At 39.6% G+C, this 27,128-nt stretch overlaps 1 protein-coding gene across 1 annotated transcript in view; it reads left to right on the top strand.

The window, feature by feature from the left end:
• The window catches only part of slc8a4a (solute carrier family 8 member 4a), an 86,147-nt gene extending 59,019 nt beyond the window's left edge, over positions 1–27,128 (top strand). The window contains exons 5-9 of the mRNA XM_058414766.1: positions 10,623–10,729; positions 15,170–15,294; positions 16,518–16,617; positions 17,550–17,822; positions 21,811–27,128. Coding sequence (XP_058270749.1) covers positions 10,623–10,729; positions 15,170–15,294; positions 16,518–16,617; positions 17,550–17,822; positions 21,811–22,190 — 985 coding nt within the window. The 3' untranslated portion in view covers positions 22,191–27,128. The remainder of the gene's footprint in view (positions 1–10,622; positions 10,730–15,169; positions 15,295–16,517; positions 16,618–17,549; positions 17,823–21,810) is intronic.

Below are 27,128 nucleotides of genomic sequence, written 5' to 3'. Positions count from 1 at the left end.
ATTTGAACTTGTATGTTTCTGCTACTTGAAGACAATATTAAACCGTACACTCGTCTATTTGGTGCATATTAAATGCGTATCTGACATGCCTCACTGGTTTTGATGTTATACTGGGCATGTGACAGGTTTTAGTTTCTGTTTCCTCTTCTGGAAATCTTGTTGACATCTGCACTCGTGCAATCATGGCTTCAACGAGAGTGATTATCACACACAACAACCTGATTTACATACTGTTTCCTTCCTCTACTTTGCATGTAATGTCATTCATGAAATTATTCTTTGAAACCAAACACACACACACACAATTTATATATACAATTTATACAATCTATCCCACAAATGAATCCTTGTTATTGACATATATATGTAAAAAATCAGGGTCAAAATATATATACTTTTTTTTTTAAATATCTCCTGCTGTATTGTCTCTTCATCCCTGTGCGCACACACACACACACAGTAAAATATTTCTAGCCGGATGTTGTTGAACTCGTGGAATAAAAGCGAATTAATAACTGAGGGTCACAGTAAGAGGTTGAAACACCTGGCATAAATCTGCCTGCCTACTCCAAAGCTTAATTGTTTCTTTGCTCTCCGATCATCGTCTCCATTTCTCTCATATCGCTAATGTCTGATTGCTCCAGCTCTCATTTACCTGAAAATGATAATTAACACTAATGCTGCGTTCACACAAACAGTGATTTTATCGCTGCAAGTCTCCAGTCTCTGTACTACGAAGACGCAACTACTGGGTACCACTGGATAACATTTATAACATGGATAACGTGGATAACAGTGGTGTTTGTATATAAAATACAGCAGTGTATATCTGCATCATACAGATACATATGATCTCTGGACACGCCCACATCTAGAAGTTGGCAGCTCTAATCGAAAATGAATGATCCCTGGTCGCTTTGTTGCTGCAAGTTGCTGTATGTCTGAACATCACAGGAAACTGCATCAAATTGAGATTTTTAAAACTAAATGTAACATCTAAATGTAGAACCTTCCATCTCATCATTCCTTCTTCCCTCCTATCTTTCCTTCCTTCCTTCCTTCCTTCCTTCCTTCCTTCTTTCCTCCCTTCCTCCCTTCCTTTACTTTCTTCTCTCCCATCTTCTCTTCATTTCATTCTACCCTTTCTACCTGTCTCCTTCCTTCCTTCCTTCCTTCCATCTTCTATTCATTTCATTTTACCCTTCCTACCTGTCTTCTTCCTTCCTTCCTTCCTTCCTTCCTTCCTTCCTTCCTTCCTTCCTTCCTTCCTCCCTCCCTCCCTCCCTCCTTTTATTCTTCTCTCCCTACTTTCCTTTTTCCTTCCTTTCTTCCTTTCTATCTTCCAGCCTTCCCATTTCCTCCTTCCTTCCTTCCTTCCTTCCTGCCTTCCTTACTGCCTTCCGTACGTATGTAGACAATCAGACATCTAGTTGTGTCGTCCAGATTGGACGTTTGAATAAAAATATTGTCGGCTGAGATCTGGACTTTGACTGATATTTTGTAAGAGAACGTACTGTAGATGTGTCTTTTATCATGATGGATCCACAACAGCAGATTTGGAGCAGCAGTCAATTCGGACAATTTTGGCAGCAGAAATCTTTTTGGTGAGTGAAAGCAGTTAGATACAAAAGGAAAAGAAAAGCATAATAAGGAAAACGTAGAGCTGTCACTGAATATTTATTCCCAAACTGTACTGACATTTCAGGATTTGCAAAAAAATATTTTAGTAAATATTTTGACATATTGCTGCTTTTGAAGCTTGTCTCAAACTGTCTCAGGAAAATATCTTAATGCTGAATTATAAGACACACGGCAGCAAGGCTTTAAGGCTTAGCTTTCACAAACAGCCAGTGTGTGTCATGCTTGCGTATGAAATCCCCGTGTCTGATCTCCTGAGAGCTCTGTATTGTCTGATCACTAGGTCACAGCAGATGAACACCTGAGGGTCACTGTGTGAGCTCTAATCACCTGTTTCACCAGCTGGTGCAAATCTCCCAATGTATTAATGTGCTTAATTGTTTTCTTATATATATATATATATAGAAGCAGGAAAAATGGACAAGCGTAAGGATTTGAGGGAGTTTGATGAAGGGCCAAATTGTGATGGCTAGACCACTGGATCAGAGCATCTCCAAAACTGCAGCTCTTGTGGGGTGTTCCCGGTCTGCAGTGGTCAGTATCTATCAAAAGTGGTCCAAGGAAGGAACAGTGGTGAACCGGCAACAGGGTCATGGGCGGTCAAGGATCACTGATGCACTTGGGGAGAGAAGGCTGGCCCGTGTGATCCGATACTTGACTACTGTTGCTCAAATTGCTGAAGAAGTTGATAGACAGGTGTCAGAATACACAGTGCAGGACGGGTCAGCACTGTTTTGGCAGCAAAAGGGGGTCCAACATAATATTAGGCAGGTGGTCATAATGTTATGCCTGGTCTGTGTAGCTATAATTAACTGTACAGGTGGGAACCGGAAAACATAAAAATGTAAAATTTTTATTCCTTACCTCATGTACTTTTAATAGCTTATGTTACTTGTGATAACGACGAAACGTCTGTGATATATATATATATATCACACTAAATGTTTTTAGTGCTATAAATGAATTTCTTTCTCCTTCTTCACTTTGCCCCAAGGCGAGGCAGACTTTTGCACTGTAAATAATTGAGTTCAATAACTGGCAGAAGTGCAGAGCTGAGTCTGTGCTGAATCACAGAAATGCAGATCACTTGATTACAGTGTAATAAACTGCAAGTTAAAATATATATATATATATATATATATATATATATATATATATATATTTATATATATATATATATATATATAAACAGTTACCCAGATGGTGCTTCAGGTCTTTAGGTTAACAGGTTCCAAAGTGATTTCAGATATTTCTGAAGGAAAGGGGTTAGAAATCTCTCTCTCTCTCTTTCTGAGGAAATAGACACATCAGTCAGCAGGCCTGGGCAGGGTGCTGCCACTGAGATGCTGTGTAGACGTGTTATTAATTGTGTTGCTGGAACGAAGTCAAAGAACTACAGAACAAAGCGATGAGAGAGAGAGAGAGAGAGAGAGAGAGGCAGAGAGAGTTTGGTGTCTGGAGATGTAGTCATGTGAGAAATGCAGTCGGCTAATTAATGAGAAACGTAATGCATTTAATTTCATATATGTTAGGCAAGTGAACTTAAAGTAGAAAAAAAAATTTGATTAGGAGATTCAAAGATTAGGACAAACATTTAAAAGAAGGATTTCAATAACAGCAATAAGGAGAGAGAGAGAGAGAGTTTATCTTCATAGGTGTATCTAACTACAATAGATTTCCTTCCTTCCTTCTGTTCCAATTTCATTTCATTTCCTGCTTCCATTCCTACCTGTCTTCTTCCTTCCTTCCTTCCTTCCTTCCTTCCTTCCTTCCTTCCTTCCTTCCTTCCTTCTCTTCTTTTTTCCTTCCTTTGTTTGTTCCTTCCCTCATTATTCCTTCCTTCCTTCCCTCCCACCCTCTCTCCCTCCCTCCCTCCTTCACCCTTTTCTTATTTTTTCCTTCCTTCCTTCCTTCCCTCTGTCTCACCCTCCCTCTCACCCTCCTTCCTTCTCCATTTGATCCTTCCTTCGCCTGCTAGATGGCCCCGGTGACACCAACTCAAAATCTGATTGGTTAATGTAACAATTTCATTGCCACTTATTTTAAGCTACGGGCGCCTGCACTATTGATTCTGAAGGCCTTAAGGCAGATTTCTTTCACCCCGGCAACACATGATGTCAGCCAGTGGCTGAAATATGATTGGATAAATACTCTTATCATAAATATACACTACTGGAAGCAGCACAACTGAGAGAAAAGCTATGAAATGTAGAGAATAGACTATTGGGAATAATTTAATACACATTCATGGAAAAATATATTAAATATATTAAAATGCAAGTCAGTGATTCAGATCACTGCTGTTTAGGCCAGCAGAGAAGGCCTTGCTGGCCCTGACGGTCCACCACTGGTGGGCATGTGTGATCTTGTGTATGTGGAAGATGGAAGAAAGCACTTTCCTATGAGTGGGTTCCTCCTTCTGTGATGCAACATGAGGCACAAGAAGCAGTTATAAAGGATGTGGATGTTGAATTCAAGTATCTTAGAAGAAACATGTTTTACATCCATTTACCCCGCCCCCTCCATGTTAGTTAACTGTCATGTGACAGTCTAGAGTTAGCTAGTGGACTAGAATTAGCATTTGGAAGAAACTTGGAGGGAAAACTTTTTCTACAGCTTATTAGCCCATTTACTTTCTCCTCTCTTTTTCCGACTTTATTACCACAACGCAAAAATAAAATACAAAAATAAAAAAGTTTTATTTCATTCCCAGTTGATTTCTTCTCCTCTCTCCCTCTCCCTCTCCCTCTCCCTCTCTCTCTCTCTCTCTCTCCGTTTTATATCGTCTGCAATAAACCGTACATATTTTAAGTGATGCAATAGAAGTGTAAGTCCGTTCACTTTAAATGCCTCGATTGTCATGATACAAAAAAAAGACGGGCAGGTTATTATGGATTCGAGATATAAAAATAGATTCCACATAGAAACATGTACTGAGATTAATGGATGAACGTATTAAACTGCGTAGAGAACGAACGCTAGCCTGACTCACTGGGCTTCAAACATAAACCTAGACTAAATTTCGAAATCTTTTTTTCCTCATATAAACAAGAAGTTTATACAAAATCCAAGGAACTGCTTGACATCTTGAATATTTAATACTTAATTCTAGGTCAGTATTGAAGGTTTCTGGAGTTGGAAGATCATCTCAAAGGAGAAGTTCACTTCCAGAACGAAAATCTACAAATCATTTCCTCACCCCCTTGTCATCCAAGATGTTCATGTCTTTCTTTCTTCAGTCATAAAGAAATGATGCTTTTTGAGGTAAACCTTTCAGGATTTTTCTCCACATAGTGGACTTCTATGGTGCCCGCGATATGGATATGGATGCACGTCCGCGACGCTACGTACTACATAATCACGTCGCTCTTTACTAACAAAAAGGTACATATAACTTTGTGTCATTCCACACGCTCCTCCTTCTCCACACTAATAAACACTGGGTCTGTAGTTCCGCCTACATCATACGTGACCTTCCGACGTGATTACATAGTACGTAGCTTCACGGACGCGCGTCCCAGAGCTAGTGCTAGATGAGCTTTTGTGGGTAAAAAGTATACAGTTATTTATTTTTCTTAGAAAATGAGTGATGGTTTGGCTAGATTACATGTAAATGTAAATAATGTCCTTTCTCCAACAGTTTATAGTCACGTGGAATTGTGCACCATAATATTTTTATATAAACTATATGTAATATTTTTTCCTTAAATCAGACTGACCACATATTCCTTTTTTCAGTCTACACAGTCTATATGGCCGAAAGTACATGGATCCCCGAGTAGCTTTCCAAACCCGCAGGCTTTAATATGGAGTTGTTACTCCTTTAATAAACTCCACTCCTTAGGGAAGGCTTTCCACTAGATTTTGAAGCGTGGCTGTGGGGATTTGTGTTCATTCAGCCACAAGAGCATTAGTGAGATCAGGCAGCGATGTCGAGCGAGGAGGTCTGGTGCATAGCTGTCATTCCAGTACATTTCAGAGATGTTCAGCGGGGTTGAGGTCAGGACGCTCGAGTTCTCGGCAAGCTACGTCTTCATGGAGCTTTCATGCTTTTCTACACTGAAGAAAAATCTTAATGATGCGATGACATTCTAGACAACTGCGTGTTTCCAACTTTGTGAAAGAATCACATATGGTTCGGGAGATAAGGTGTCCACATACCTTTTGGCCACATAGTGTGCTTTCTGATGCAAATACGACTTGATCCAGCAGAATTTGTGCTAAAAACAGAAGAACAGATGATCCTCCTCAGTCATCGTTCAAACTCGTGCAGAACGCAAGGCGTAACAATTCGCGCAAATCAATCCATGTGAAAAGATTGAAAGATTAAAATGAGAGTGTTAGTGTTCATCGGCTTTCACTTGCATAAAAACTAATCATAACACACAACCCGTGGATTCGTACACATTTCATCATGAGGTCGTGTTGGCCGAGCATCGCTGCATTAGCTGGAATAAAGTTCCCCTGACTGTGCTGATGCATTTGTGCTAATGGACTTTAATGAGAAGGCTGTAATTAGACCGTACCTGCTTTACCTTTCCGGGAGCACAGTGTTAATGCACTAGAAAATTACCCAGGGCCAAGCGTCAGCTCAGGAAATGAAGCCTAATGTCAAGCTCCGAATGCTAGGAAAAATGTTCTGCATTAACCGGTTACACAGTTGAGTAAAGTCTCCGGGTCATCGCCACTTTATTTCTCCTCCTCCCTTTCTGTCTGTTGTACACAGCAGATGGTGTGTGTAATTCTTTCATCAGATCTCTGCTGCAGAAATATTTTGGACTCAAAGCTTAGATTATGAAATGAGACCAATTAAAAAGATTAGTAATAAAAGTGCTTTGTTCCTCTGAGAGTAACTGCTTACATTTTTTTGCATAAATGTTTCTTCTTCCTTCCTTCCCTCAATCCTTTTTATCTTCTCTTAATTTCCTTCCTTCCTGCCTATTTCCCTTCTATCTTCCTTTCATTTCCTTCCTTCCCTTCCTTCCTTCCTTCCTTCCTTCCTTCCTTCCTTCCTTCCTTCCTTCCTTCTTTCTTTCCTTCTTTCCTTCTTCCCTTCTATCTTCCTTTCATTTTCTTCCCTTCATTCTTCCTTTCATTTCCTTCCCTTCCTTCCTTCCTTCCTTCCTTCCTGCTTCCCTTCTATCTTCTTTTCATTTCATTCCTTCCATTCTCCCTTTTCTTTTTTTCTTTCCTTTCTTTCTCCTTCAATCCTTCTTTTTCTCCTTCCTTCCTTCCTTCCTTCCTTCCTTTTTATCTTCTCTTAATTTCCTTCCTTCCTTCCTTCCCTCTGTCCTTTTTATCTTCTCTTAATTTCCATCCTTCCTTCCTTCCTTCCTTCCTTATTTCCTTCCTTCCTTCCATTCTCCCTTTTCTTTTTTTTCTTTCCTTTCTTTCCCCTTCAATCCTTCTTTTTCTCCTTCATTCCTTCCTTCATTCCATCTTCTCTTTATGTCCTTCCTTCCTTCCTTCCTTCCTTCCTATTTATCCACTTCCTCTTTCCTTTCCTTTCTTCCTCATTAAAAGGATGGCCCAGTGATGCATCCTCACAGCTTCTGAGAGTCCTGTTAGATCAGCTCCAGTGTGTGGTGTTTGTGTTACTGTATGTTCTCCTGGTGACAGCATATGCTTCATCCGGTTCTCCAGTTTCCTCACACCTTTCAAAAACACACCAGTAGATGTATTCACTATGCAAAATTGCCCTTAGTTGTGAATGAGTGTTTGCCCTGGTTCACCAATCCAGGCTGTTTTCCCACCTCATTACACTAACTAATTAAACTAACAGCAGCTCTACTTTTAGACACCTTTTCTGTGTAACCGCACTCACTGATGAAGGTGACAAAAAAAAAAACAGAATGAGGACTGCAAAAATATGAGTTCTCCCCAGTTGAAGACGCTGCCAAGGGGATAGCACTGGCAAAATGCCTGGCATTGTAACTACGCTGAAACTTGTCCAAGAGATTGTTCTACTGAAGACAAAAACTCTCCCAAATCTGTCTATTCTAGTTTTTGACAGAAATGAGAAGAAAGAGGGAATGAATGCATTTGTCCTCAGAAAATCACAATGGTTTCAGCCCTTCTTCAGAGTGTGATGAATTGCTTCTTGTTGTCTGTCCATGATAAGCACACTAAGTGAGACTGCCTTGTCGTACGCCAGGGAAAGAGGAAGCGGAGAGAAGCTACATGTTACACTCTAGCAGGTTAATAGGCTCCACCTGAGAGAACAAATGTGCAGCTTGCAGGTGACCAAAGGAGCACCACCTCCAGCAGTAGAGTCTGCTCCGAAAATTGGGCTTTAGAGAGAACAGTTTTACCTTTTCTTTTCTTACCTTTTCATTCACACATACATCTCCGTAACCACGTTCTCCTGGATCCAGAGCCTTATACTCTACTGCAAGGCTCCATGTGTACACACACACACACACACATACACACACACACACACAAAGAAACTCCACACAGACAATGACCTGAGCTCTGGGTCCATACAGGGATCCTGTATCAATAAGCATATAATGATGATTATAGATTTTTCTGCTTATAGATTTTTTTGCTTTCTGTTCCAATACGGTGACCAAACCATCACTGAGTGTAACGACTCCAGAAACCTGTGGAACATATTCTAAATCAGCTGTGCTGGACATTTTGTATTAATCCATGGACACTTCTTTCTTTCTTTCTTTCTTTCTTTCTTTCTTTCTTTCTTTCTTTCTTTCTTTCTTTCTTTCTTTCTTTCTTTCTTTCTTTCTTTCTTTCTTTCTTTCTTTCTTTCTTTCTTTCTTTCTTTCTTTCTTTCTTTCTTCCTTCCTTCCTTCCTTCCTTCCTTCCTTCCTTCCTTCTTTTTATTCTCCCTTTTCTTCTTTTTCTTTCCTTCCTTTTTTCACTTTAATCCTTCATTCTCCATTTCATTCCTTCCTTCCCTCCTTCTTTTCTTTGTTCCTTCCTTCCTATTCTTCTTCCCTTCCTTCTTTCCTTCATTCTGTTCCTTTCTTCCTTCCTTTCATTCTCCCTTTTCTTCTTTTTTCAATCCTTCTGTTTTCACCTCAATCTTTCTTTCTCCACATCCTTCCTTCCTTCCTTGCTTTTTTTCTTCTCCTCTTCCTTCTATCCTTCCTTCCTTTTTTTCTTCTTTTCTCCTTTAATTCTTTCTTACCTTCCTTCCTTCCTTTTTTTCTTCTTTTCTCCCTTCCTTCCTTCCTTCCTTCCTTCCTTCCTTCCTTTTTTTTCTTTTCTCCCTTCCTTCCTTCCTTTTTTTCTTCTTTTCTCCCTTCATTCTTTCTTACCTTCCTTCCTTCCTTTTTTCTTCTTTTCTCCCTTCCTTCCTTTTTTCTTCTTTTCTCCCTTCCTTCCTTCCTTCCTTCCTTCCTTTTTTCTTCTTTTCTCCCTTCCTTCCTTCCTTCCTTCCTTCCTTTTTTCTTCTTTTCTCCCTTCCTTCCTTCCTTCCTTCCTTCCTTTTTTCTTCTTTTCTCCCTTCCTTCCTTCCTTCCTTCCTTCCTTCCTTCCTTCCTTCCTTTTTTCTTCTTTTCTCCCTTCCTTCCTTCCTTCCTTCCTTCCTTTTTTCTTCTTTTCTCCCTTCCTTCCTTTTTTCTTCTTTTCTCCCTTCCTTCCTTCCTTCCTTCCTTCCTTTTTTCTTCTTTTCTCCCTTCCTTCCTTCCTTTCTTCCTTCCTTCCTTCCTTCCTTCATTCCTTCTGTCCGTCTGTCCGTCTGTCCTTCCGTTCTTCCCTATTCTGTAATGGATGGTGAGTATATGCAGTATAAAGTACAGTGTATGTACTTAGCCACACTTCACCAAGCTGCCTGTTAGAATTTTAGTTAAACAATAATATAACCTCGCATTATTTCTGCCTCCACCATGAGTTATTAGGAAATAAATCAGCTTTAAAAAAGACTTTACGTACACAGCTGTTTACCATATAAATTGAATGCAGTCAAATACATAAATATATTATATTAGCAGCAATTCATTCTGACCTTCTAATGAATAAAAAAAATCTAATGTGTAACCTGCACAAGAATGATCTCTGTTCTTAAAGTTCAGAAAGAAAGTGAATATATGTGATGAACAAAGATCTCATAACATTCATTAACTGGACCCTGGGCTGGGAAAAGCAAGTCGAACCTTTATGTTTGTTCATTTGTCATCACATTTTATCCAAATCATTTCCTTCCTTCCTTCCTTGATTCCTTCTGTTCATTCTCCCTTTTCTGTTTTTTCTTTCGTTCCTCTTTTTTCTTTAATCCTTCATTCTCCATTTCCTTCCTTCACACCTTCCTTCCTATATTCCTTCCTTCCTTTTTTTCTTCCCTTCTTTCTTTCATTCATTCGTCTCTTCATTTCCTTCCTTCCTTTTCTTCTTCTCTTCCTTCTTTCCTTCATTCTTCTCTTCTTTTCCTTCCTTCTTTCCTTCCTTCCTTCTTTTCATTCTCCCTTTTCTTTTTTTTCTTTCCTTCCTCTTTTTACTTTAATCCTTCATTCTCAATTTCCTTCCTTCACACCTTCCTTCCTATATTCCTTCCTTCCTTTTTTTCTTCCCTTCCTTCTTTCCTTCATTCTTCTCTTCATTTCCTTCCTTCCTTTTTTTCTTCCCTTCCTTCTTTCCTTCATTCTTCTCTTCTTTTCCTTCCTTCCATTCTCCCTTTTCTTCTTTTTCCTTCCTTCCTTCCTTCCTAAAACCTTCCTTCTTTTCATTCTCCCTTTTCTTTTTTTCTTTCCTTTCTCTTTTTTCTTTAATCCTTCATTCTCCATTTCCTTCCATCACACCTTCCTTCCTATATTCCTTCCTTCCTTTTCTTCTTCCCTTCCTTCTTTCCTTCATTCTTCTCTTCTTTTCCTTCCTTCCTTCCTTCCTTCCTTCCTTCCTTCCTTCCTTCCTTCCATTTTATCTCCATTTCCTTCCTTCCTGAAGTTTGTTCATTTGTCATCACATTTTAATCCAAAAATTAATTCTCACACACCCTGCCACATCTCGGTCTCTGTCCTATACAGGAAGATGCTTGAGGTGAAAATTATCGATGATGAAGAGTACGAGAAGAACAAGACCTTCACCATCCATCTGGGGGAGCCTATACTTCTGGAGATAGGACAGAAGCATGGTAAGGAAAAATTCTCATTATACCACTCAGCAGTTTTGCCATCTACAGTACATCATCTTATATCCTGTCTTAAAGTGGATTAGTTTTTATTTCATCTTTATTTTTGTGGATCCAATAACAGAGGCAAGTACAAATACACAGTAGGGTATATGAAGAAGCAAGTCTGGGGCTGTTGTCTTTCTACCCCAGACCTAGGTTCACACAGCCTATTAGTGGCAGATGTCAGGTGATTAGACGTGATAAAACACCCCCTTGTGTATCTGGGCTAATTTATTTAAGCTTGCTTCACTGATATTCCCATAACGTCATCTGCACTGACAAAAAAATCAATAATACACAATAATAATAATCAAGAACGAGTCTTTAGTAATTGATTTCTCAAAACGTCTTTGGAAGAGAAACTAGCAGTAAGCCAGAGCGAGTGAAGCTAATCGGAAGAAACGTGGCATGTCTCTGGATCTCAAATGGTGTAGCATTTCATTGACTGTGTTCTTATGTGTAAACAGAATTAGTTTATGGCTATATGATGATTATAGATTTCTCTGCTTATAGATTTTTTTGCTTTCTGTTCCAATACGGTGACCAAACCATCACTGAGTGTAACGACTCCAGAAACCTGTGGAACTTATTCTAAATCAGCTGTGCTGGACATTTTGTATTAATCCATGGACACTGTGTCATAACTGACTCCTACTTTTCCTTCCTTTCTCCCTCAATCCTTCTTTCTCTATTTCCTTCCTTCCTTCTTTCCATCCTTTTATTGTCCCTTTTCTTCTTTTTCCTTTCTTCCTTCCTTCCTTCCTGCCTCCCAACCTCCCTCCCTCTCTTTCTTCCTTTCATTCTCCCTTTTTTCTTTTTCCTTCCTTCCTTCCTTCCTTCCTTCCATTTTCTTTCCTTCCTTTCTCCCTCAATCCCCCTTTCTCTATTTCCTTCCTTCCTTCCTTCCTTCCTTCCTTCCTTCCTTCCTTCCTTCCTTCCTTCCTTCCTTCTTTTCTTCTTTCTTTGTCCTCCTTCCTTCCTTCCTTCCTTCCTTCCTTCCTTCTTTTCTTCTGTTTTCACCTCAATCTTTCTTTCTCCACATCCTTCCTTCCTTGGTTTTTTCTTCTCCTCTTCCTTCTATGCTTCATTCTTATCTTTCCTTCCTTCCTTGCTTTTTTCTTCTTTTCTCCCATCCTTCTTTCCTTCCTTCCTTCCTTCCTTCCTTCCTTCCTTCCTTTCTTCCTTCCTTTTTTCTTCTTTTCTCCCTTCCTTCATTTCTTCCTTCTTTTCTCCCTTCATTCTTTCTTACCTTCCTTCCTTCCTTCCTTCCTTCCTTCCTTTTTTTTCTTCTTTTCTCCCTTCCTTCCTTCCTTCCTTCCTTCCTTCCTTCCTTCCTTCCTTTTTTCATCTTTTCTCCCTTCCTTCCTTCCTTTTTTCTTCTTTTCTCCCTTCCTTCCTTCCTTCCTTCCTTTTTTCTTCTTTTCTCCCTTCCTTCCTTCATTCCTTCCTTCCTTCCTTCCTTCCTTCCTTCCCTCCTTCCTTCCTTCCTTCCTTCCTTCCTTCCTTCCTTTCCTATCCTATCCTATACTGAAGTGGATGGTGGATTTATACTTTATAAAGTAGCCAGTATACAGTAAACTATAATGACCACTTGAATGAATACAAGTTATCAAGTGTTCTAATAATACAGACTTCAACAAGGGATGAAAGTGTACAGTATTAACAGAAAGGATTTCTTAGCCTTGATCTCTGCGAGATATAAAACAGAGGAGAATCTGAACCAGAGTTACAGATGGATTGATGAATATTCAGTGTATGTGTAAGAGTCCCAACAGCAAGGGCAATCACTGGTCTCTGAACACATGGACATGTTGGATCATTATCTCCAGGCCATTTCTGCATATTAATTACCCTGCCCTCATTTAATAATCTTTGCCATTAAATTCACCAAGCTGCTGTACGATCCTATTAACAATGTTCCCGATGTCTTTTTTATAAAAAAAAAAACAACCTAGATTTCTGTCACTGTTATTACTCACTATGTAATTTGCAGTGAAGAACAAAAGAAAAATCAATTCGAACTCACCTATCTCTATAGCATCGCTTAATTATGGGGAGGTGATTACGAACGTTGGAAGCAGTCGAGCGATTTAGGGCCATATTTACAAAAAGGGGCACTAATTACTGCAGCTGAGGTGAACATTTGCGGTGGGGAAGGTGATGGATGGGGGAGTAGGGGGGTAGTTTAGCACGTGAGCTAATAAGAATGTGTATGCAAACGAACACAGATGCACCTTGCCTAATTAATTAACATATGGAGGATGTGCATACAGTCTGTTCCAGTCGTTTATGTGGAGGATGGGATTGTGTGAATATGTTTAGTCTTTTCTACTGTTCACGTCCATCAAAAAATTATTAAATGCTAAAATTTCACGTGCACGTTTATTCCAGACACCATGGTCATTTGGGTACTGGTTCTGTACTTGCAGGAGTGACTTCAGAGCTGCAGTCAGTATAACTGGGAAAAGATAAAATAAAACAAAATTAAATTAAATTAAATAATAAGTATTCTTCTTCTTATCATTATTATTATTAATAATTATACTAATAAAAATAATAAAAATATTAGTAATTCAGGTAGAGCTAGGGCTATCAATGAATGAACCCTAATAGTATCAATGATCTTTATTTGTATTAATTAACAGAACAATACATACACTACATTGCCAAAAGTTTTGGGACGTCTGCCTTTACATGCACATGAATGTAATATGGAGGTGTCCCGCCCTTTGCAGCTATAACAGCTTTAACTCTTCTGGGAAGGCTTTCCACAAGGTTTAGGAGTGTATTTATGGGAATTTTTGACCGTTCCTCTAGAAGTGCATTTGTGAGGTCAGGCAAGAAGGACAAGAAGGTCTGGCTCACAGTCTCCACTCTAATTCATCCCAAAGGTGTTCTATCAGGTTGAGGTCAGGACTCTGTGCAAGTTCCTTCACACCAAACTCACTCATCCATGTCTTTATGGAGATTGCTTTGTGCACTGGTGTGCAGTCATGTTGGAACAGGAAGCAGTCATCCCCAAACTGTTCCCACAAAGTTGGGAGCAAGAAATTGTCCAAAATGTCTTGGTTTGCTGAAGCATTAAGAGTTCCTTTCACTGGAACTAAGGGGCCGAGCCCAACCCCTGAAATCAATGATTTGGAGGGGTGTTCCAAAACTTTGGGCAATATAGGGTAGCTATTATTACTAACATTATTACTGATTAATCATATATTTCCTCAGGAGGCTGTTAATGTAAATGCTTCATGATTTCCTCATGTACTCATCATTAAGGAAACTTTAGTTTCAAGTATTTTTGGATCTTGTAGTAACATCATTCCTGTCAAGAGCAGAGTACACTGAAAAGAAAGAGTTTTGGCATTGCAGAGATTATGTAACTACTTAGGGCTGAGGTTCAGGCTCAAAATAGTGTTCATGGCGATTCCAATAAATTCATACTAATGTGAATTGGCAGCTAATTTGCTTCTTTGCTCAGTAAACAGAACTCTTTTAAACACAGTCATCGTAGCTGTCAATGTCTCATCTGTCTCATCTCTAACTACTGCAGCCGCGTTTACATAGCAAAAAAACCTAGTTCAATAGACAGTAGCGTAGACAATGACAAGGTGTATAATAAGAATGGTGGTTCATTTCCATTATTTCCACCTAATATGTTCATGCTTTGACAAGGAATCTCTTTTAAATGAATACACAATGAGAAAAACCTCACTAAGGGTCGCTGTGTGTGATTATCCCTGATTTAGCTCCGACTAAGGAACGACAGATAAAGAGAAATGTTCTGGATCATCTGAGCAAGAACTTCTGCACCCATGATAAAAAATAAAAAAAATGACAAGGTGTATAGTAAGAATTACGGTGGCCGAGAAGTGAAGAACAAAATCACAAATCCAAAAACACAAGGACAATTTAGACAAACCAGAAAAGGTAGGTATAGTTTGTGAATGGAATTCTTACCTCTGATTGGACGAGACATCGGTCACTCAGGATCTACAGGAAGTCCAGCAGTAGCTGCAGAAATAAAGTTAGATACACAGTTTCATGCTTCTTGTAGATCTTGAGTGACGGATATCTCGTCCAATCAGAGGTAAGAATTCCATTCGCAAACTATACCTACATTTTCCACTTTGTCTGAATTGTACTTGGATTTTGTTTTGCATGAAGGTTCATTTCCGTCTAATATGTGCCTTAGGGCTTTGCCTACTACAGGAACCTCTTCTAAATGAATACACAATCAAGAAAACTTAAAAAGAATAAATGCTTAGTGACCATCATTTCAAGATCATTGTGTGCAATAAACACCTCTTGTTCATGACAAAGAAGAGCAACTGTAAATTTCCCTTTGGGATGAATAAAGTATCTATCTTCTATCTATTAAAAATACACTGATGTCTTTACCAACAGGGGATTCCAATGACAACAAGCCAGCGGTCGGGATCGAGGAGGAAGAGGTGGCCAAGATGGGCTGCCCGAGTCTGGGAGAACACACCAAGCTGGAAGTGGTGATCGAAGAGTCCTACGAATTCAAGGTAACTTCTGCAGGATAATACAGAATCTATGAGCCAGCATTTCACCCAGTTCACGTCTGCTTTATTTAACATTCGTTTGGGGCTGTGTTTTTATATAAACTAATTAAAGAGACTCTAAATATCAGTAGTTGAGTTGATTGGACATTTATTGTGATCACGTCTTTGAAATGGTGTGAGTTGTCCTTATGATCTGCTTCCCATTTACTCTTTTTATCCGAGGCTAAAAAATGGAATTTGTTCCTGTTTGGTTGTGGCGATGTTCAGCATTTTTGTCATGCCCCACTCCACAGTGGTGGTTAATATGAAGCTGATATGAAAGTAGACACTCACCTTAAGTATATATAGCCTACTAGGAGCAAAATATGTAGAAAAAACGGTTCTTTTCTTTTCCACACAAATGTTTTTGTCTTCAAATTAAATTTGAAGAAGCCTATTTCTGCTATGTTTATCTGTGCTTGTTTATCTGAAAAGCAGCTCAGATTTGATCTTCAACCAGTACGATTCTTTGTAAGGTTATCCAACAGAGGGAAAAACGCACTGAAAGCCAACAGAGTCCTGACTCATTTTATAGCAGACTTGCAGTGATAAAGTTGCCCATTTATGTATACTGATTGAATAAGTCTAGAACACTAGCGTACTGCTAAAAGGGTTAAGACTGTATGAATCGCTCTTGTGGTGTCTGTACAAATAAAATGTTTTTTTTTAATGTGTTTTCTTTTAAAGGCAGGAACATTTGTACCTTATTAAAAAAATCCTTAAAGAGGATCAGGTGAATATGAGGACATTTGACATTGTACTAACATCATGAGCACATCTGGAGCAGCGCTAACAATCATGACAGAAAGCTCTAAGGTCACGTTTTCTTTGTTGATGTTTTTAATTGAATCGGTTTTCATTTGTCCCTTTAAAAAGTCTCAGTGAGAGCGGAGGAGCTCATGGGATTTATGAGAGATGTGAGATAGGGTTGTGGATTCCTCTACAGGATAACACAAATAAAACACAAAGCAGTGACAGCAGACCGGACCTCAGTGGACAGAATGAGACAGGGTTGTTTTTATTGTGGGGTGGGGGGGGGGGGGGGGCGCATCATGCAGCCTTGCTGTTGTGATATTAGTTTGACCGTGGTCTCTTCCTGCCTGGGGTAACTGAAAGATTAATCTTTTACTCAGACACACAGACAAGTTGGTTTATCTTTTCTCTGTGTGTGTGTGTGTGTGTTTCAGAACACAGTGGATAAGCTGATAAAGAAGACTAACCTTGCGTTGGTTGTGGGCAGCAGTAGTTGGCGAGAGCAGTTTGTCAGTGCTGTCACTGTCAGTGCAGGTCAGTGTCGCTCACACACACACACACACATTTTAATATCCTAGCTAAATGAAAAATTTGTTTGTTTTTTTTTTGTTGTTTTGTACATTTTTTGAGACCAGCTAAATATCCTAAAGATCAAGCAGATATTCCTGTCCTAGTATATCCCAACACACACACACCTAAACCCAAACCCCTATTTTGCATCCTATCTTCAAATAAATGTTAAAGAAAAGGAAGATATGTATACACACACACACACACACATACACACTCACTCAAAGAAACAGACACATTTCTGTTCACCTTGCATTCATTCCATCAGTGTTTAATTGCTTCAGATCAGTTCCAATCCAAAGGAACATCTGCTTCATTATCTGCTTCACATCTGCTTATCAACACATGAGTGCATGATTACCACAACGCAGGGAACTCAGAGGGTTTGAGACACAAACACAAACATGAACACAACTAAGATAAGATAAGATAAGATAAGATAAGATAAGATAAGATAAGATAAGATAAGATAAGAAAACTTCATTAACCCTGCAGGAAATTCTGCTTCAGATAAAATAAATATAAATGAAATATGCTACATATACAAAATGTACAAAAAGCTCGTTGAGTATTAAGATAATTTTGCACATGGTACAATATAACGTTTACCTGTTTATAGATTAAAAAAATCAAGATAAAAATGCATGAATAAATGTATCATAATATGTATGTATAATAAATGTATGTAACAGATGAAAAGCGCTGTTATCATATTTTTAATTGGGGTTTTATTAAAGTTTTAACATTCATCACAGTTAAAATGCCAGAATCTGAATGACATAAAAATAAATTATGAAAATACAATATTAGGAACAAAAACCCACTTTTTCAACCCTACATGTATTCTCCCTTCTCCTTATTGTTATATAACCTGTCTCTGCTGCTGCCCCCTCTAGGTGATGACGATGAAGAAGAGAGTGGCGAAGAGCGCTTGCCCTCTTGCTTTGATTACATCATGCACTTCCTGACCGTCTTCTGGAAGGTTCTGTTCGCTTTCGTTCCACCCACAGAGTACTGGAATGGCTGGGCTTGCTTCTTTGTGTCCATCCTGCTCATCGGCGTGCTGACCGCCGTCACCGGAGACCTGGCCTCCCACTTCGGCTGCACCATTGGCCTGAAGGACTCGGTCACAGCTGTGGTGTTTGTGGCGCTCGGCACCTCGGTACCTGGTGAGTGTGTGCACTCTTTTGTTCGACTGAACGTCCTGAGTGACGACAAGTTCAGTGTGTTTTTTTTTCACCTCTATGTCCTTTCCTCTTTCTCTTTCTTCACTTCCTCAGAGTCCATTTTAGTGTTTTCTCTGAGCAGTACATGGTTCAGTTAGGTGACAAACCCAGCTGTATCAACCAGCTTCTTTATTTTGCTAACATTAGCTCACATCTAGCTAAAACGACTTCACTTCTGCCTAAGATACACTATATTGCCAAATGTTTTGGGATACCCCTCCAAATCATTGAATTCAGGTGTTGTTTTTCAGGGGTTGGGATCAGCCCCTTAATGATTCAGCTACATACCAAAACATTTTGGACAATTTCATGCTCCCAACTTTGTGGGAATAATTTGGACATGACCCCTTCCTGTTCCAACATGACTGCACACCAGTGTACAAAGCAAGGTCCATAAAGACATGGATGAGCAAGTTTGTTGTGGAGGAACCTGACCGGCCTGCACAGAGTCCTGAACTCAACCCGAGAGAACACCTTTGGGATGAATTAGGGTGGAGACTGCCAGCCAGACCTTCTCGTCCAACATCAGTGCCTGACCTCACAAATGCACTTTTAGAGGAACGGTCAAATATTCCCATAAACACACTCCTAAACCTTGTGGAAAGCCTTCCCAGAAGAGTTGAAGCTGTTATAGCTGCAAAGGGTGGGACAACTCCATATTACATTCATGTGCATGTAAAGGCAGATGTCCCAAAACTTTTGGCAATATAAGTGTAATAATTGTAATAGCCTAAATTTAGCTCATGGAGTTAGTAACTGACATGCTAATGTGCTAGTTCACAGGTTTAAAAGATTTCCATAATATTCCTGAGGCTTATGACTCCCTGATATTTCACACTTCAGGTAAAAAAAAAAAAGTATAAACAAATGTGCTTAATGCTAAAGCAACAATCTGACCTGACAAAATCTAAGCAACAAGCAATAGCAGAATAAAACAAACAAACTCACACTGTCTCACCCCACCCCCAAACTTATACCAGAGGCAGGTAAAAAGAATCATTTTTAATATTTTATCGAGTCACAAACTTATTATAGTATTATAGGGTCCTAGCTCTCATTCATTTTTAACTTAGAGAACCTTATAATACAGGGCACAGAGCGTTCAGCTAGCAGCAGGGAAAATATAAACAACAGGAAAAGCTCTGAGGAACATTAAAGCCTTTTGCCACATCGATTAAAAATGATATTAATTGGCAATTGAATACAATACAAAACCTCCACAGGCTGAGTAAACATTAGCACTAATGTTAGCTTAACAAATATATTCCTTTTTATTTTAGTTTTTATTTTATTTTCTAGCAGAAATCCACCAGTTTTCATTCTCTTTATGTAGTTACACCAAACTCCTGAAGACCAAATGGCTTTGTGTTCACTTTATATGCTCACTACGTAGAGATGTTGGAACACACTAGATGCTGAAGAGAACAATTATGTGATTAAGCCACAGAAAATGTAAGACTCTGAAAATTGGCTGCTGAAATTTCAGAGTCTTTTTGTGTCCGTGGTCATTTGAGTGGTAATTTGCAAGTCGTCATTTACGTCATTTCCCACCTCGGCACATTCGATGTGTGAAGTGAAAACAAACATGGACGCCTCCGCATCAGAGTGTCTTTTGTTCGTTATGTCAGAGCAAGTAAAGCTCATGAACAGCTACTTTAGAGCACTTTTACAGTTCCAGGCCTGAGTGGCTACCGGTTCTGATCTACTCTAATGAATTTCAGATATTCATGCAACATTTAGGACTGAAACTGCAGCACAGCAACAACAGCAGTGAACAGCTGGTAGTGTTAGCAACAATCCAGCTGACTAGCATTAGTGATAACTCAAGTAAAGCTTGAGTTGATGATTACCTTCTCAAAACAGAGATTAGCATGGCCAGTGTTATGGATTTAACTAAAAACCGATCTGAAAATAATTGAAAAGAATATGGAAGAACTCGTTTACCGTGAGAGCGGCCATTTTGATTTGACGTCAAAGTAAACAGGGAAGCTAGTAGCTGAAATTGCTTCAAAGAGCATTTTGGTGGCTTTTAACAGGTTGTAAGCAGGAAATTGCAAGTTTGAACTTCACCTCAAACACAGCATTAGCTTGCTGTCTAATTAAAAACAGATATAGATTTATTAGAATAAGATTAAGAGAAGATACAGATTCATTTGCCTGTGTTTACATTGTCAGTTATTTTTATACACGTTCCTCACCACCATCTCTTCATCTGCCCCATCTTAGACTGTTTCTGAATGAAAACTTGGCTCAGAAACACTGAGCTCAGCATAATATTTTTACTAGGAGCAAAAATGCTTTTCAAAAAATCAATGATAAGAAACAGAGAGAAACTAAAACCAACACTGGTACTGCTGGAGAAACTTATTACTGGCATGATGGGCTTGGATATAGTGCTGTTGCTCATGAAAAGTTGAAACAGAATTTGTATGAAATGTTGTACTGTACAATGAATTCGAGTAGATACATTATTTAGCGCTTAGGGAGCCAGACATGCTAATACATTGGGTGAACTACTTTCATAGGAATGTATGTGATCCTAGCTAACTCTGGTACAGTTTATGATGCTAGCCACTAAAAGGCACGCAAGATTTTGGTAATTAATCTGAAAAGAATTTCACATGTTTGTATTTTTCTAAGCAGTAGATTAGCCGAGAGAAATGAACAGTGTAGGACTTCCTCAACGAAAGGTCAGTCAAGTCAGCCATTTATCTTTGAGATGGTGTTCTGTCCTCACAAATATATTATTTGAATCCGGAGAGCTGGCAGATTTTCTGTCAGCCGCTAAGCCTCCGCCTGTTGTGCTAGCTAAAGAGCTACGTATGACGGCTAAGGCACAAACTTTATCGCCTTATTTTAGTCTGTGTTTGTTTCAGCAGACGTGGACGCACAAGTTTTAGCACTGTCAGCAACCTTCAACTAAACCTACAGGAAGAAATGTAAAAGTGCCTCTCAAACTGCCTGGCGTTCTTCCATGATGTCTTCACTTTTAGGAACTTGTTGCCTTGAGATTGGATGAATCCAAATACACGTATGAATTATTCATGACTTTCTCCACAGTCTGATTTTCTCATCTCCGTGTGCAGCGTTTCTACTCCTGTGTTTGTCTCTGCGATTTTTCACATCATCAGTCAATATGGTGACATACGGGAAGCAAACGCCACTCCATGCTGCATACTGCTGAACGATTCTGAACGTGATAACACACAGGTGCTGCTATCAATAGCCAGAAATTCAGCCGCAACAACAACAAAAAACACTGTTTTCGATATAATGGGAACATGTACCTTTCTGGCCGGTCAGGCACTACTGACAAAAAACATCAGTGTCTGAGGTAAAGTGTGTAAAAACAAGTTCTTTTATTGCTCTTTTACGCTGCAGAAATGATGTAAGCGTGTTGCAACTATGGTGGGATATTAGATAAAAGTTGCTTATCATCAAGCCGACAACTTTATATATATAAATATATATATTTTTGTTGTGTTTCGGATTTCCTTTCTCTCAAAAACGGCTTTTTTTTACTCCTCTCAAAACTGGAACAGAAATTTACAGAAAGTAAAACATTTCACTAAACATATCACATGTTTACATTGTACACATGTAGGCGTTGTAAATCTGTCCATCAGCATGTCCACCTGAGATATATTTAATTTGTTTATGTAGCACTTTTATATAAGAATAATAATAATAATAATAATAATAATAATAATAATAATAATAATAATAATAATACAAACAACAGTGACTAAAAGAGGATGGAAAATAGTCATAGAATAATTACTTTAGTTTTAAACATTAGTCTAGCACATTTTTACAAAAAATATATAGATATATTAAAAAATAAAAATTCAATGGGATGTTCCTAGATTTGAGTGGTCACCTGACCTTTGAGAAAACATTTTACTAACCACATCTCCTGTGTGCTCCTCAGACACCTTTGCCAGCAAAGTGGCGGCCATCCAGGACCAGTACGCCGACGCCTCCATCGGCAATGTGACGGGCAGCAACGCTGTAAACGTCTTCCTGGGCATCGGCGTGGCGTGGACCATCGCCGCTGTCTACTGGCATAGCAAAGGCAAGCAGTTCCATGTGCCGCCCGGCTCGCTGGCCTTCTCGGTCACGCTCTTCACCATGCTGGCACTCGGCACCGTGATCACACTGCTGTACCGCCGCCGGGCCTCGGTCTCTGGTGGAGAGCTCGGGGGGCCGCGGACCGCCAAGCTGCTCACCGCTCTGTTCTTCCTCACCCTGTGGCTCTTCTACATCCTGCTGGCTTCGCTGGAGGCCTACTGCCACGTGCCTGGCTTCTAAGAGCCACAGAGAGGGAAGGGATGAAGAGAGAGAGAAAGAGATTTCCTTCCTGTGCAACCACCTAATTATTCTCCCTACTGTTGTGACATACTGTATCTATAAAGTGTTCAAATTGATGTTTACATTTGTTATTGCACATAATTAGTTGTTGTTGGAATGGGACCAGTTCCTTCTTGCTCCCACTGAGGTTGATTCTCGGTGCTTGTGGAGGGTCTCGAGATTCTTTTTAATAACTGGAGGGAACTTAGAGGCATTGCTTACTACACGGTTTACACGACTTGCTGTGTCCCAGCACCTGTTAATCTCGACTACTTGGGAAACCCATTCGAGAAATCCCTTCAGCTGATCCGGGATGGGCTCAGTCTTTTTTTTTTTTCCCAGTCATATTTTCACTCTTTACTGCTGCCACATACTGCTCTTTATCAATAGACTCACTGGTTTAGCAAAAAGGGTGTGGACGTGCTTCACAGACCATCCCAGACTTCCCAGCATCCTCTTTGTGATCTCTTTGTGCTCTGCAGATCTCCACCAGAAACACCGGCACAAACCAGCATCATCTCTCTCCAACCCCTCCAGCTATTCTCTATTTCTACTCCCTTCTACTGTTAAGTGCTCGTCTTGTGCAAGTGTTGGGAAAGTTCTTTTTTTTTTTATTTATTTATTCCTAAAAAGAAAATGAGGGGAATGTGTTTGATGGTTGTGCTTAAAAGAGGTGTCATTAGCATAGCACAAGAGAGAGAAACACATGATGTGGAGATTAAACTATGATAGATGTATATTCATAAGATAATACCTGCTATTTATTATCCTTGCCTGTACTGTATATTATGTGTTAAGGTGTGTGTTTGTGTGTGTGAGAGAGAGTGAGTGCGAGAGGGACAGACAGACAGACAGAGAAATGATTGTTTTGGCCAAGGAATGTGATATCTAGAGGAAGAAGCGACCATTAACACAGTAACTGGTGTGTTTGCGCCCCAATCCTATATACACACACATGTGAATGCAAACACATGACCATAGAGTTCGAATTCATAACCAGTTTTGTCAGCACAGCCCTCATAATCCATGACATCTGTACAATATTAATATAAAAACCAAGTGGGTGTCGCCAAAGATTTGAGTGGGTGGGGCTTAGGTGGATGGTTAAGGGGTGAGAATGAAATAAACAATTCTAAGGGTTGTTGTAGTTGTTTTAAATTCTACACATAACATAATAATTTGTAACCTAACGTGTTTTTAAAACTATCGATTTATAATTTATAAAATAATTTGTTGTTTTGGGTGACAGAGTTCTCTTGTTTGTATCACAAATTAAGGTCATAAGGGACATCTCCAGGGTTAGGGGTTTGATTGCCCTGTGTGCGGAGGCAGGAAGTCCAAACGCATGCCTTGTAGGCTGATTGGCATCTTTAAATTGTCGTTGTGTTTGAGTATGTGTGTGATTGTGCTCGGTGTCACCCTGTTTAAGGTGTCCCTCGACTTGCGCCTCGAATCCCCTGGGATAACTCCCTTGGCCCTGTGTGGAATAAGCGCTACAGAAAATGGATGAGAAAGTCCAGAAAAAATGACCCACTTATTAATACTCATGAGCTTCCATAAAGCACCATGAACACATCTTTAGCATTACTGAGTAGTACTGCATGTAGAGTATGCTCTGTGACGCTCTAGTGTGTGTGTATGTGTGTGTGTGTGTGTGTGTATACACACCAGATGCTGAATTAAGAAAGATAACACTACTCTGGTTAAGACGAGTAGCTTCAGTACTCTACATGCCTCTCTGAATTTGACTTCTTCCATACCATTGACTTTCTGATTTGGAAAGATTGCATTTAAATATGAACAGGATGAAAGTTTTGGCTTCTGTATTCGACTAGAATTATGGAATCTTTGAGATGTGGAGCTGTAATTGTCACCCCATTAATCCAGCTCTGTTTGTGATTCACAAAGCACTGGTTCTTCCAGATTGCGTCAGCGCAGGATTAACGTCGGTGTAATGCGCCTGCTTAATGGATTCTGGATTAAATTTCGAATCGATTCACATTTCTGCACACTCTAATCAGTTACTTCCATCTGTGTCTTAAGTAATGAGACTTGGTTCAGTTCCAGGAACCCATAAGCCTCCTTCGCCGCATCATTTTCAGTATCTGGCTTTTCATTTCTCACCCCAGATACGTTATTCCTGTGACTCATCACGCCCCAGTGCAGAGGTTCCAGTTCTCCATTCATGTGATGTCATTGCTATTAGAGCTTTTTTTTTTTCGGGTTTTCTATTAGTCCGCCCGGAAATCCTTAGAATGCTGGCTGCTCTTTGGTGCCTGAGGTCACTAGCCTAGCTTTTGCTGACTTTTAAAGCGCTGTTTATTTTTTCCTCCACATCAAGTGGATTTAAAAGGGTTGAATAAGCAAAGTCCTAACCTTCTTCTTCTGTCTCAGAGGCCCACAGTGAGACAGACCGAGAGAGACAGGGGTATTTATTCACTGAAATCCCAGAAAGCACTCATCTCTTCAAATTTCAAAACCCACAGCTCCAGAAACCAGCGTGACGTGAGAACTTTCTTTAGCACAATGTGTGTTTGTATTTCCTGACTTGTACATGATACCAGGCAGGAAAAAAAGAGAAGGAAAAGCAAAGAAAAGAAAAGAAAAGCATCAAGATTGAATATTTTTTAATGCTTCTTGTTGCTCGGCAACGTCTCGCAGAGTCATTGTCTTTCAGTCATGTCGTCTGATGTCAATGCGCTAAAAGTGCACACCAGGCTCTGTGGGTTTGGTTTCCGTTTTAAGGTCATTACTGTCTCTTTCTCTGACCCTTGACTTTTGATGGGGTTAACATATTTAACCTAATATCCTTCTTATTTAAAATTAACCGTAATTATGGAATCAGGATGTCAGGGTGTTTTTTAAAGGAGCCATAAGTCATTTTAGAGGCGCAGTTGGCTTTTCTTTCTCCCAACCACATTTACTCCATCTTATGAACTCCTCAAATATATGATGTACATATAACAACACGAATACCGATTTCTATGCGTCCAGGTCCTCCTGGGAAGTTCGTATTTACGAGTTGGGAAAGTCGTAATTACGATGTCAGATGCGTTCAGGTCAAGGAGCGAGATGGAAGTGTTTCTTCTTTCTGTGAATCAGCTACAAAAACGTTGTTTTTTTTGTATTTTTTTAATCTACTTCTAGGAAATCCTGAATCAATACATGAAGCCACTATAAACATTAGCGTTACATATTATATCATAATTGAACCATTTCTCTCCTGTCCATGCTTAAATGTTAATAATTTGCGTGTATTTCAGTAATCTGAAAGTTTTCCGTCAGCTAGACGAATGAATGTCCACCATGTTTTCTGAATGACACGCTCCAAGGTTTAAGTTTCCCACTCGTAATTACGACTTTGTGATACCGTTCGTGTTCGTTCAACCCGTAACTATGATGAACTTTCATCATGACATGACTGAAAGGCAGCGCTAGAATTAACAGCAAACATGCTGAGAACATAAGTGTTAACCATCGTCTTTTAAGAAGAGATTTTTCGGAAGATTATATATTTTTTAAAAGCTATAGAGGTAAATAAATAAATAAGCTCCAGGAAGATGGCGCTCCAAATTCTGAGAGATACTGACGCTTGTTTCACGATGATCCGGGACAAATGACGTGTTGGTGCTGACACAGCTACAGAGCAGTCCTCCTTCCTAACAGTGTTCGTTAAGACATACATGCCAAAATCCTAGATCAGCACTCTTCCTCTGACGTACGGATAACTCTTTTGGGAGCGAGATCGTGATTGATTTAAGGTCTGAAGCCAAAGCCAGCGCAGCTCTTTTGATTTTTCTTTTTCAAACCTAAAGGAGTTGTCTCATTTAGGCCTCTTTATCAAACGTTTGTTTTCAGCATGAGTTTGGTGAAACAGTTGGTAGTCCTCCGAATTTATTCTTAGAATATGCCTTCTTCCTTCGGGGCAGGAAATGAGTTTCATCTAATTAGAGATAACAGCGTGTAGATGAAAGAATGATGCGGATATGATCGCCGTCTCTGATCGCTGGTGTGTGTGTGTGTGGGTGTGTGGGTGTGTGTGTGGATTAGCACGCTTTTCCTACATCCAGACTGGTATCACAACAGACGAGAGAGCAGGCGAAAAGAACAGCTGATGGATTGTGATCTTCCTTTCCGTTTCATACGCTGCAGCCTCCGACTTTAAAGCCATGTTTTATAAGGACACATAGACGAAGCACACGGCAATGCTCATTATTTAACTGCAGCATGTTTCCTGGCCTCACACACACACGCTATTCTGAACACACAAATCATGAGAATCCTTCGAGTATAAGAGGGACGGGTGTCTTTTCTTGCATGCTTGTCTCATCGCCGTGTGTCAGTTTGCCAATGTATGCCGTGCGTATTACAGTCTGTCACACGTGCCGTCGTGATCCTCCAATCTAAAGCATGTCTTTTCTATGTGTGCGAGTGTCTGTTTAGGTTCCTTTCTTTAAGCACAACACGGAAATGTTTATAAAAAGTGACGATTTTGTGTTGTTTTTTTATGTCTTTGATAAATTACTGCTTTAAGGGACTTTCTTTTTAAATGCCAAGTGTTCTTAATTTCCGTATATGATATTACCGTTTCATTGGTTACTGCACAGGAGACAAAATTCTATTTTGAGTAAACGAATTACTAAAAAAAAAAAAGTGCTACAAGCATTGCTATGATCACAAAAGAACAATTTGTGTCAATTAACGCTGTAATTAAGTGTGTGTGTGTGTGTTTGTGTGTGTGTGTGTGTGTGTGTGCAAGGACGGTGTGAATTTGTGTCGACTCACTGAAGCTGTTCTGTGAAGGTGAATGAAGAACAAGTCTCTGTTTGTAGTGCATAATCACTGGTTTCTTATTTATGGAAGACTACATTAAAGTTGAAATTGTATATTATACAGTCA

The sequence above is a fragment of the Hemibagrus wyckioides genome, linkage group LG18, assembly GCF_019097595.1.
Source record: "Hemibagrus wyckioides isolate EC202008001 linkage group LG18, SWU_Hwy_1.0, whole genome shotgun sequence".
Taxonomy (NCBI): domain Eukaryota; kingdom Metazoa; phylum Chordata; class Actinopteri; order Siluriformes; family Bagridae; genus Hemibagrus; species Hemibagrus wyckioides.
Note: the sequence above shows the minus strand (reverse complement) of the source record. Positions and strands in the feature narration are given on the sequence as shown.